This window comes from Portunus trituberculatus, chromosome 22, assembly GCF_017591435.1.
Source record: "Portunus trituberculatus isolate SZX2019 chromosome 22, ASM1759143v1, whole genome shotgun sequence".
NCBI classification, from domain to species: domain Eukaryota; kingdom Metazoa; phylum Arthropoda; class Malacostraca; order Decapoda; family Portunidae; genus Portunus; species Portunus trituberculatus.
In genome coordinates this window covers 3,913,911-3,926,758 of record NC_059276.1, presented here as the reverse complement: position 1 = coordinate 3,926,758, position 12,848 = coordinate 3,913,911, and the positions used below count along the sequence as shown (strand labels likewise).

At 43.7% G+C, this 12,848-nt stretch overlaps 1 protein-coding gene across 1 annotated transcript in view; it reads right to left on the bottom strand.

Annotated features, from left to right (window-relative positions):
• The window catches only part of LOC123507454 (acetylcholine receptor subunit alpha-L1-like), a 231,844-nt gene that overhangs the window by 2,037 nt on the left and 216,959 nt on the right, over window positions 1-12,848 (bottom strand). Inside the window, exons 4-8 of the mRNA XM_045260334.1 lie at window positions 6,854-7,034; window positions 6,239-6,395; window positions 3,254-3,597; window positions 2,531-2,690; window positions 1,842-2,152 (exon numbers count right to left, since the gene is read on the bottom strand). Coding sequence (XP_045116269.1) covers window positions 1,842-2,152; window positions 2,531-2,690; window positions 3,254-3,597; window positions 6,239-6,395; window positions 6,854-7,034 — 1,153 coding nt within the window. The remainder of the gene's footprint in view (window positions 1-1,841; window positions 2,153-2,530; window positions 2,691-3,253; window positions 3,598-6,238; window positions 6,396-6,853; window positions 7,035-12,848) is intronic.

Here is a 12,848-nt window from a genome sequence, read left to right as displayed (position 1 = left end):
CATTAGGAAGGGTCAATGGAGGTTGGAAGATTAATGGCCAGAAGCATCACTATTATAATCCCCACATAAGTTTCTGAAGCTGTATAAAATCACCAAATAGTAAGCAAACTGAAAATGAAAACGCGTCATGGTGCTGAAGGGTTTAAGAGTTGGTGCAGTGAAATTATGTAACGAAATCCTTTATGTAAGAGGAGAAACCTGGCCAAGGGCAATAAAAGGATGACTAAACATAAAAGGCCACTGAGATGCCAGTTCCCCAATAGGGTTGAGAGAGTTAGCCAAGGGAATGGGACAAATGTCTTGAAATCTCCCTTTTAAATGAGTTGAGGTTATGGTGTTTGTAAGATCAAAAGTGACTGGAAGAAGAAGAGTGACTGCGATAATACTTTAATGATGTAAACAATGTTGGAAAAGGGAGAGAAACTGTTGGGAAAATACTTGTAATCAAAACTGGAGAGGAAAAAAAGGAAAATATTTCAAGATAAGACAAACATGATTAGAAAATGGAAAAGAAAACATAAATCAAATAGCAAATTCATGCATAGAAAAAGAAAAAAGGAGAAGAAATAAAAAAAAAGCATACTTAAAAAAAAATACGTGGTGAGAAAATCAAGGTGAAATTATGAGAAAGGAATTAAAGAAGAGAAAAAAAAGTTCTTGGAATAAGGAGAAGGAATAGGAGAAGGAAAGTTGAAAAAGACAAAACAAAAGTGACTGAAGAAAGGAAAAGAGAATAATGGAAAGAAATGGAAAAAACTGGAAAATAAAGGAAAGAGCGAGGAAAAAAATAGGAAAAAGAAAAGCAAGGACAGGAAATATGCTAATATATTTACTTTATAGTTGAGAGAGAGAGAGAGAGAGAGAGAGAGAGAGAGAGAGAGAGAGAGAGAGAGAGAGAGAGAGAGAGAGAGTCAACAATTCCTCACAAACTAATGAAAAAAAGTTATATTAGAAAAAAAAAACACCAAAAAATCCCCAAAACACACGAAAGAAAACTAAAACAAACTAAATAAACTAAAAAATAATAATAAAAAAACTCATAAAAAAGCGAGAAATAAAACTCGGAAACTCAAAAATAACGAAAAAAAAAAATGAGACCACCACCACCACCACCACCACCACCACCACCACCACCACCACCACCACCAGCTAGTCTTCTCACGCCCTACGTCTGACAATTAGCCTGAACCGTGGGCGCCCAAGACAAAGTACGTCTCTAGGCGATGGAAGTGGGTAGTATTTTTAGGCGTGTGTGTGTTGGTGGGTGGGTGTGGGTGTGGGTGGGTGAGTGAGGGAGGAGACACGTGGAAGCCTGCAGGGGAAAGGAGAGAAGGAAAGGAGGCGAGATGGAAAAGCAAGGGACACGGTGGGACTTTTATGGGAAGGAAGGAAGTGTTGGGTCTTTAGAAGTCTTGTTGTTCCATCGAGGCGGAGATGAAAGAAGGACGCGTCGTGTGTCAGGAGAATATGCAACGAAGCTCACTCCTACTGCTAATTAGAGAGAGAGAGCGAGAGCGAGAGCGAGAGAGAGAGAGAGAGAGAGAGAGAGAGAGAGAGAGAGAGAGAACAAGGGCACAGCGGCACTCTATATAAGTTATCGCCGGAGGAAATGTGAGGGATGAAAATGCAACACACGTGAGGGAACACTGAGAGTGAAGAGGGACGGAAGACGGGGAAGGCGAGGGGGGAAAGGCACGAGGCAGGAGCTGAAGGACACTGAGGGAAGAGGAGAGAGAGGGCGGGGAGAGGAGGTAGGAGGGTGAAGGAAGCTAAGGGAGAAGGAGGAATGGAGAGGAGAGAGGACAAGGCAAGGCTGTTGAGGGTGAAGGCGGACCACTCACCTCGTCGAACTTGTCCTGCTGCATCTGGTGGTGGTGGATGAACTTAACATTCTGGATGGCGCGCTGGATCTCCACCGGGTAGTGTGCCTGTGCCTCGGGCGAGATGTGGAAGCACTCGGGCAGGTCACCGTAGGGCACCTCGAACATCCCGCTGCTGCCCGCGATGCCCGGCGAGGAGGGACCCAGCCCGTCCTCGTCCACTCCCGCTCCGCACGCCGGCCCCAGCCCAGACAGGGACCCCATACGGATGCCCACGGGGAGACAGCCGCCGCCGCCGCCGCCAGGGGGACGGAACCCATTGTGGGAGGACCCTGAGGGCAGACACCTGCTGTTCGACCCTGCTCCCTCAGGTAAGTGACTCCTGGCGGCTCTTCCTCCACCTGGGGACCCTACAATACTCTCCCCACAGGTCTTACAGAAAGAATCTCCCCAAGCGGTTACTGCCTCAAAACTGCCCCAGGCGACAAACAACCGCTCTAATGGATAACAGTTCCTGGGGCTGAGTAGGGCCAAACACTCACCTGTATTGTACGCTCATACATACACACCACACACACACCTATCACACACACACACACACACACACACACACACACACACACACACACACACACACACACCAGACCATCCCCACATCCACTCCTAAACTTTACACTCGTCCCTGAACCCTGAGCCCTTCCCCGCCTCACCTGGGAAGTGGTGTGGCCTGTCCCTGAAGCGTTCCCTGAGGTTGGTGCTGCTGCCGTTCTCCCTGGGACGCGAGCAGGGCAACTCGTGCACGCTGCCCTTCGACTCCTCCTTCTTGGGCACGCGCATTAGCAGCATCGGCGGCAACATGTCCATGAAGATCTGAGGACACGCGCGTGGGACATGAACCAGTGAATAAAGCTGGTAATTGGAGGTAAGGAGCGGAAAGTAGCGGGAAGGGCTTTGAGAGCATGGAGAAAAGAGGGAGAGACAGAGAGAGAGAGAGAGAGAGAGAGAGAGAGAGAGAGAGAGAGAGAGAGAGAGAGAGAGAGAGTAATTTTCAACACGTAAGAAAAGGAAAAGAAACACCCCAGTCATATCTACATCCTCCCGAGAGACGAGAGAAAGAGAAATAGAGAGAAATTATGAGACAAAACATTCTTCCTTCTCTCATACAAGATCTAATTGATGTGTCCCTTTCAGTCAGTCAATCAGTCAGGTAAATCACACAGCCAGTCAACCAGTCAGTCAATTTAGCCAATCAATCAACGAACCAATCAGTCATTTAACCAGTCAATCACCCAGTCACTCAAATAAGCCAGTGAACCAGGTAGCCAAAGAACCAATGAATACACTCACTCATTCATTCAGTCACACAATCACTCACTCACTCACTAACTCAATCACGCAATAGCTCACTCTCACCCACTAACTCACTCACTCACCTTTCTAACCCAGGGCGCGAGTCGATGAGTAGACGGCTTCCTGTAGTGAATATTGAGAACGATAATGGTGACGATAACACTGAGGCCGACGAGGAGCATAGTAAACAACAGATACTTCCCTAGCAGCGGCATTGCCAGGGAGGTCGAGGGCATGATCTCAGAAATCAGGAGGAAGAACATGGTCTGAGAGAGAAGGATGGAAATACACAGGGCCACTTTCTCCCCGGAATAAGCTGGGAGATAGAAAACGAGGACTGAGAGGTACTCCAAACTGACGCAGGGAATGATGAGGTTCACGGTGTAGAAAAGAGTCTTCCTTCGCAGCGTGATGTTGAAGTAGATATCTGACGAGGAGAAAGAGAAACGGGTGTGTTAGTTGAGGTTCGACTGAGGAAGTGGCGTGGTAACATACAAGTAAGAGAAGGGAAGTGTTAAAGTTTATAGAGGAAATGAAGAGAAATATACACGAAGATGCAATGGATTAATAAGAAAAGGTTAGAAAAAAAGTTCGACTGAGGAAGTGGCGTGGTAACATACAAGGATACGGAAGCAAAAAAGAGAAAAAGTGTTAAGGTTTAACATACAAGGATACGGAGCAAAAGAAATGTTAAAAAAAATATATACAGAGATGCAATGGAATAAAAGAAAAGGTTAAGAAATATGTTAGTTGAGTTTCTACTGAGGAAGTGGCATGGTAATATGCAAGGATAAAGAAATAAGAGAAGACAAGTGTTAGCTGACCCCTTCAGTACCATGACGCGTTTCCATATTCATTCTGGTTACTATTTGGTCACTTTGTACAGCTTCAGAAACTTAGGTGGAGAATTAAAATAGTGAAGACTGTGGCCATTAATCTTCTGACCTCCATATACCCTTCCTATTGTCAATAAAATGGTCTCATCGTACACAAATCCCAAAGTAAAAATGTGTCCTAGTATCGAAAAGATTTAAGGTTTTATAAAGGAAATGAAGATAAATATACACGGAGATGCAATGGAATAAGAAGAAAAGATTAGGAAGAGCAAAAATACAGCAAATAAATTAGGAAGAAAGATAAGACAAGATAGAAAGGGCAAACGATAAACAAGGACATGAAAACACATGGAAAAGAAAGACGAAATTGAACAGTGAAGGAAGAAAAAAGAAAAAAAATAGATAACAAGAAGTAGAGGTAAAGAGAGAAAAAAGGAAGAAGAGAAGGATCACGAGAGAAAGAACATGAGAAGAAAAAGGAAAGAATAAAAAGTATGATAAGGTGTAAGAAAAGATAGTCTGAAAAGAGGAAATAAAAAGAGAGAGAGAAGGAAAGAAGAGGAGAAGTGGAGGATTAAAGAAGGAAGAGAATGCGCGTTAGTGTGAAAAATGAGAAATGCAGAGAATGATGGAGATGAGATGCTTGATGAGAGAGAGAGAGAGAGAGAGAGAGAGAGAGAGAGAGAGAGAGAGAGAGAGAGAGAGAGAGAGAGAGAGAGAGAGAGAGAGAGAGAGAGAGAGAGAGAGAGAGAGAGAGAGAGAGAGAGAGAGAGATTCATACTTGGAAAAAAAAAGAATGAAAGAAAACGAAAGACTATGACAAGGTGAAATATTTAAGGGGTAACTGTGAGCTTTGCAGATTGCCAGGTGAGTGATGGCAAGGGATCAGGTGAGCAAGTAAGGCGAGCAGGTGAAGGTAAGGTGGAATTGCAGAATGAATTTACAACAAACTAAGATGTTTCAAAACCCTTTGTTTCTTTACCTATTTTGTTTCTACTTCACTAACGAAACTTATCTTTTTCTTTCTCTGTCTGCTTATATTTGTTTTCTTATTTGCTTTCCACCTTCCTCTGATTTCTTTCTGGCAATCAACTACTATTAACTGCAGAATTAATTTACAACCACCCTTTGTTTCTTTACCTATTCTGTTTCTCCTTCACTAACGAAACTTCTCTTTCATTCTCTACCTCTGCTTATATTTCTCTTCCTATTTGCTTTCTACCTTCCTCTGATTTTTTTGGCAATTAACTAATTATTCTCCTCAGCTCCTATCTTTATTTATTCTATCCTGTTCTTCTGCAATTGCTTTTTCTCTTAACCCCTTCAGTACCATGACGCGTTTTCATATTCATTCTGCTTAATATTTGGTGATTTTACACAGTTTCAGAAACTAATGTGAGGGATTAAAATAGTGAAGACTGTGGCCATTAATCTTCTGACCTTAATAGACCATTCCTAATATCAATAAAGTGGTCTAATCGTACACAAATCTCAAAGTAAAAATATGTCCCGGTATTGGAGTGATTAAGGCTTGCGTAAAAAAACTCAAGAAAATATAAACATGACAAAAATTATTAACTATATTTGTGCTTATTACAGGCTCAGTGAAAAAGATGTGTTAGGAAGTCACAATGTTGTAAAAAAAGTGACTCAAATTTACTGGAATGGATAGAAAAGTTCATTGCATAAGAAGTGAAAGAGATGAGTTAGATATTCAGAAAGTTATAAACGAAATTCAAATTAGTTTATTTGGAATCTACACAACTTTAAGACCTCGATCGTACAAAAGTTTCTCAAAATTACTATACTTGTCATCGCTTAAGTTTCGGCCACTTGAAGACCTCTACTAAAAGTTCTCTATCCAGTCAGTTTCTGTACTTGTCTTCATTTGAATCGTTACCACTTTAAGACCCTGATCAGATGTCCTCTTAACCCAACACACGTATAAAAGTTAATCCAGTTACACTTACCTCCCTGTAAATTTCTACCACTTTAAGACCTCTACCAGAACTCTATTCAACGTACCCATGTAAATCAAATCAGTTTCTACACTTATCTTCAATTAAATCTATACATTTTTTTAAAGACCTCTATCAGATGCTTTCTTAACCCGACACACTATCTATCTGTCTACATATCTATCTATCTATCTATCCATCTCTATGTATGTTTTCTTTTTTAATACCTCAACTCTTCTCTAACCCACGTGCCCAGTGCCCAGTGCTTACTCACCAGGGTAGGGCTCCACGCAGCACGGGTAGAATTTCTCGTTCCTCTGCGCCGGAACTCCCATGATGTCCCACTCGACCGACGGGTAGTACTCTGCTAGATCGATGCCAAGCTTAACCAGGTCAGTCCCTTCGTGCTGGTCCAGGTGCTTCAAGTCAATCTGCAGGTGTGGGATGCTTGTTATAGATCAAATTAACACAGGTAAAGCCATTTATAGGATCTTTGGCACGTCTTTCATTAATTACTGACTACTTAAGGATTTTCTACTAGTTTTAAAAGGAAACGATAAGTAGAAAAGAGGTTTGAAATTATGAAATGTGTTACTTTCATTGTTATTGTTCTTGTGGGTGAGAAGAAAGTTTTGACGCAAGGTATGTTACTATTCTCTTACTGAAAAATAAATAGGAAAGAAAAAAAATAAGAGGCTGAAAGGTAAAGACAACAGCAAAACTTATTATCATCATCCCTAAAACATTTTACTCAAGATTATATTACCGTTCCATGAAAGTAAAAACGAAAAAATTAAAATATCGAATAAATAAGAGACAGAAAGACATAGCCAGCAGGTAACAACAGCAGCAACACCTGTCCCACTCTGTCCCACCTGCCAGCGCTCACCTGGTACCCGTCGTAAGTCCAGGAGCCAAACTTCATGAAACACTCCTGCTGGTCGAAGGGGAAATACCGAACGTCTATCACACAGGAGGACTTGAAGATGGCAGGCGGAGACCACTTCACCGTACCATCGAAGTGAAGCACCGCCTTCGTCATGGTGGTGATGATGTATTCCCCGTCAGCACTGCGAGAGAGGGAGAGGGAGGGGTGAAGGCTGGGAGTGGTGTTAACGTTGTCTGCGTCTAGTGTGTGTATGTTAAGGACTTGAAGTTGTGTAGTTGAGAGGTGATAGATCATCTTTGTTTCCTTCTTACAACTTGGCCTTTGGCAGGGAGGAACCTTCAACATTACAATCTTTTTATTTATTTATTTATTTATTTATTTTTTTTTTGCTACTTACTTAAGGACAGAAAAATTACTGTTGTTTTCTCTTTCCTTGAGTTTCTTAATGATTCTCCTCCTCCTCCTCCTCCTCCATCTATGAAATATGGTGATAAGATATGTAGTTAGAATGGCTAAACAAGATACTAGAGAGAGAGAGAGAGAGAGAGAGAGAGAGAGAGAGAGAGAGAGAGAGAGAGAGAGAGAGAGAGAGAGAGAGAGAGAGAGAGAAAACGAGAGCTGCAGAGATCAGGTCTACACGAGGCAGTCCCTGTGTGAACAAAACTCCCTAAAGCCATCTATCATACTCAGCCATACATTTGCCTAATCTTTTCTTAAAGCTTAGCTGCAACACTTCAAGAACCAGTTTATCTCTCTAAACCTGAAGCTTAAACCCATTATTTTCTGGTTCTATCCTGGTTAATGATCCTAAGAACTTTGCTAATGTCCCTTTTGTTATAATCTATCAAATACTTCTATCAGCTTTGTGCAAGTCTAGTATCTTCAGTCTTGCTTTGTAGAGAATATCCCTCATCCCTTGTGTCCTTTTAGACATCCTCCTGTTTCTAATAGACCTACAGGATATCCTTCCTATAATGTGGAGACTCTGGAGAACTGTACCGCATAATCTAGATGCGGTCTGACCGGCGCCGAATATGACTTTGATATTACATCAAGAATTCTGGTTTTAACACTTCTAAAAATGAATCCTAGTAACCTATTTCCCTTATCTGAAGCCTCTATGCATTGCTTTCTTTGACCAAGATCGAAGCTAACTATAACTTCTAAATTTTAATCTTTTTCATATTCTGAACCTAGCAGGGCCTCGTTGTTAATTGTATATCTATTGTATGAATTTCCTCTACCTAGCTACACTACATACTTTGTATTTGTAAATGTTAAACTGCATTTGCTATCTGTCTGTCCATTTGTTCATCTTATCAAAATCTGCCTGCAAGGCGATTGCATCCAAATCTGATCGAATCAATCTCTTTATAATGGTGTCATCTACTAATATCACTACTGATTCCACTATCCATATCATTAGTATATGTTAGCAATAACAATGGCCCTAAAACTGCTCCCTGTGGCACCTCAGTATTCACCCGGACCGTAATATTTTCTCGATAACAATGGCCCTAAAACTGCCATCCACGTACGCCCTAACATTTCTTAAGAGTCTCTGTTGTTGCACTTTATCAAAGGCTTTACTAAAGTCTAGGTATAGAATGTCATAACTATCACTGACGTGCTGTTGGCCGGCTCCCTGCAGCACTACTGCGCCGCACCGCCACTGCATTCACAGTTTTAGTTACAGTGACAACACTGTTGTTTCTGTGGTTGTTGTGACATATTAACAACATTTATACATTATTGATGAGAGAAACACTCTTCAAAATCTTTATAATGAAAGAAAAAGCGCTTCAGAATATTGTACTAGTTATAATGAGACTTGTTAAATAGAGAGTGAGAGACCTAACCTAACCTAACCTAACCTAACCTAATCCTAACCTAATCCTAACCTAACCTAACCTAATCCTAATCCTAACCTAACCTAACCTAATCCTAACCTAACCTAATCCTAACCCTAACCTAACCTAACCTAACCTAAATCCTAACCCTAACCTATCCTAGCCTATCTTATCCTAGAGACTACGAGTGCGTCACCAGCTACCACCTCAAGGTCTGATGGGTGGCGCCTGTGTGGCGGTGACAGTGTGTGTAGCGTGTGGTGACACCATGAGTGGTGGTCCGTGTGGTGTGGTGTAGTGGTGCTCCGTGGTAGTAGACTCAGCACCACTCCAGGGTCACGTGGTACATAACTAAGGTAAAGGCCATGGCCTGCGCACACCGCAGCAGGCTGTTCACTAGGCCCATACCATTCCGTGAGATATCCTTCCCCTGCTCAGATGGGGACAGAATGGAAGGCTGCAAGACAATTGAGGACCTCCACGATATTCTTCCCTCCTGTGGCGGAGCTGGGCCTGGGGAGCGACCCACCTCTCGCCATCCCCGAGGTCACGGTGTACGACCTCGGGTGTCTCGCCGTCCTGAGAAGTATGGCCCCTTTCCTGGGAAGGCTGGGCTTGGGGGGCGACCCACCCCAAGCCATCCCCGAGGTCACGGTGTACGACCTCTTGTGCTGCGGTCTCGCCAGCCTGAGGAGTGTCTTCCCTTTCCTGCCGGAGCTGGGCCTGGGGAGCTGCCCGCCTCCGGCCATTCCCAAGGTCTATGACAGTGACCTTGGGGGTGAGGACACAGTATGTGACCTCTGTGATCAGGCTAGCTACGGAGTTAGTGTATACAGCATATGGCGGCAGGATGAGCTGGGTGTCATCAGCCTGGGGGCAGGCTGGCTTGGTGTTCAGCTGCTGGTGGTTCCTGCTTCTCCTTCTTAGTTGTCCCTGGCTCGTCAAGAAGCCTTCCGCTGTGGAACACGGTGACAAGGGCTTGGTCTTGAGCCCCAGTAGCGCCGCCTGCTGCATCCCCAGCCCTGAGGCTGAAGAACAGCGCGGATCGGCGCCCGATCTTATTTGCTTTGAGTCCCGCCAGCAGGTCAGCCAGCGGGATCTCACGGCGGGCCACGAGAGATGCTCCCGCCAGGATGTCCACCCTGACGGGCGTGGCGCCGTCCTTTTTGGCGACCCGGCCAAAGGCCACCAAGGTTCTGTGGGCAGACCTGTGCTGGCCTGCCCCGTCCCCCGCGCTGGGGAAGATGAAGTCCCCCAGCAGGCGCCGGCCTCCCTTCCCTCTGCTGCGGGGCAGGCAGAGGGTGAGGCGGTCAGCGCCGCCACACTGGCCCACCACCTCCAGGTGGGCACACACCTTCAGAGTGCTGCACTGCTGACCCATTGATTTGTTTCCTTATTTCACTTCTTTGACTTTGAGATTTATAAATAATGTTTCTTCAGAGCAGGTTTGTCAAAATGTGCTGAAACAAGATAACACCCTCACTCACTCACTCATTCACTCACTCTCTGAGAGAAAGACACTGAGCAGTAGTAGCAACAGCAGTAGTAGTAGTAGTAGTAGTAGTAGTAGTAGTAGTAGTAGTAGTAGTAGTAGTAGTAGTAGTAGTAGAGAGAGAGAGAGAGAGAGAGAGAGAGAGAGAGAGAGAGAGAGAGAGAGAGAGAGAGAGAGAGAGAGAGAGAGAGAGAGAGAGAGAGAGAGAGAGAGAGAGAGAGAGAGAGAGAGAGAGAGAGAGAGAGAGAGAGAGAGAGAGAGAGTAGAGTAGTAGTAGTAGGTAGTAGTAGTAGTAGTAGTAGTAGTAGTAGTAGTAGTAGTAGTAGTAGAGAGAGAGAGAGAGAGAGAGAGAGAGAGAGAGAGAGAGAGAGAGAGAGAGAGAGAGAGAGAGAGAGAGTAGTAGTAGTAGTAGTAGTAGTAGTAGTAGTAGTAGTAGTAGTAGTAGTAGTAGTAGTAGTAGTACTCTTTAGGGAGGCGGTGGCGTAGTGGATGAGGTGGTGAGCGTGGGATCGGGCAGACGTCTACGGAAGGTTCGAATCCCACCACACGCCGCTTTTAAGCTATGCCATTTGTGGAGTGGTTTAAAGTTACCTACATGTCACCATGATTACACCAAAGATGCGCTTGGGTGGTGATATGGGCCTTAATATGGGTACCACTATAAATATAAATAAATAATGTGAGGAAGCTGAACATCGCTTTCTTGAACAGCGCTTTCCATACAGTGTGCCTACAGGAGCTATAGGCCGTGACATGAAAGTAATAGTAGTAGTAGTAGTAGTAGTGATAATAATAGTAAAAGCAATAGCAGTGGTGGTAGGGGTGGTGGTGATGGTGGTAGTTGTAGTAGTAGTAGTAGTAGTGATAATAATAGTAGAAGTAATAGCAGTGGTGGTCGTGGTGTTGGTGATGGTGGTGGTTGCAGTAGTAGTAGTAGTAGTGATAATAATAGTAGAAGTAATAGCAGTGGTGGTAGTGGTGGTGGTGGTGGTGGAGCTTGCAGTAGTAGTAGTAACAGCAACAGCACCATAAATAAGGGTGAGTTTCCTGCAACACATACATTGATAACACACACACACACACACACACACACACACACAGAGTAAAACTTCTGATCACATTTAGTTTGTTCGTTTTTATTCTTTTCTTTCTTTTCATTCTTTTCTATTCGAGACGACGTTTATTAATAGAAACAAGCGAATAAAGATGACGGTTGAGAGAGAGAGAGAGAGAGAGAGAGAGAGAGAGAGAGAGAGAGAGAGAGAGAGAGAGAGAGAGAGAGAGAGAGAGAGAGAGAGAGAGATGACAGTTTAGGTGAAGGAAAGAGAAAAGAGAGAATGGGAGAGAAAGACAATGGAAATAAATGAGAGAAGGAAGGAAGGAAAGAAGGAAGGAAGGAAGGAAGGAAGGAAGGAAGGAAGGAAGGAAGGAAGGAAGGAGGGTGACGTTTCTAAGTTCTCAAATTGGGAAGATATTCTGAGGAAACTTCTGTGGCGAGAAGTTTGGGAAGTGAGCGATGGAAGGACCAAATTGATATCGAAAATACACTTTGTTACGTGTCCAGTAAAGATCACAGAGAGGGCTATAGTGGTGTGTGTGTGTGTGTGTGTGTGTGTGTGTGTAGCTTCTTCACTACTTCCCTTTACATGAAGTTTAACAATTTCCCTTTTCTTTGTTCTCTACTCTCTCTCTCTCTCTCTCTCTCTCTCTCTCTCTCTATTTCCTTTTTCCGTGTGCATCTTTCTCTCCTTTCCTTCTCGACTCTATCTCTCTCCATGTCTCCCTCTTCCCTCCACTTTCCTATCTTCCCTTGTTTGTCCAATCCTCTGCGTCTCCTTTATCTGTCTTCTCTGTTTGTCTTCATTTCTCTCCATTTTTCCTTCCCTTTCTTCCTTCTAGAACTCTCTATTTATGTGATCCTTTCCTCAATCTTTCTTTTTTTCTCTTGATATCTTTTTCGTTAAATGACAAGATAATGTTAATTATTAGATGTGTTTCCATTCTGTTATCTTAATCTTATTGTTTTTTCGTTATTTTTGTCTGTTCTCGAAAGCCAAAGATACGAATCGAGTTATCAAAAGGGTTCTAATGTTTATAATGTAGAAATCTCATCAATTTTCATAGAACCACAATAAAACACCTTTAGAAACATGTGTGTATTCAATTAGAGCCCTACAATGCAGTTAGGCAGTGTTTCAGAATATGGCTCTAAATCTTCACTTTCTCCCTTTTATTTCTCCTTTTGCACAAGACTCCTTTTCCTCTCAGTTTACTATTACTAACGTCTCCCTCTCTCTCTCTCTCTCTCTCTCTCTCTCTCTCTCTCTCTAGATAGAGCCGGGATCGTCTTGGGTGGATTAATGGGGCGTGAGAACCTATTCATCAAGGAGGGAGATAAGGGGAAGTAGGCCCCCCTCCCTTACCCTGGATAATGGGGTGAACCTTCTCAATGGGCTAGATGAGATGATTTGCACTAAGAAGCGTGTGGTGATGGTGGTGGTGATAGTGGTGGTGATGGTGGTGGTGATAGTGGTGATGGTGGTGGTGGTGGTGGTGATAGTGGTGGTGGTGGTGGTGATGGTGGTGGTGATGGTGGTGGTGATGGTGGTGGTGGTGATGGTGGTGGTGGTGGTGGTGATGGTGGTGGTGATGG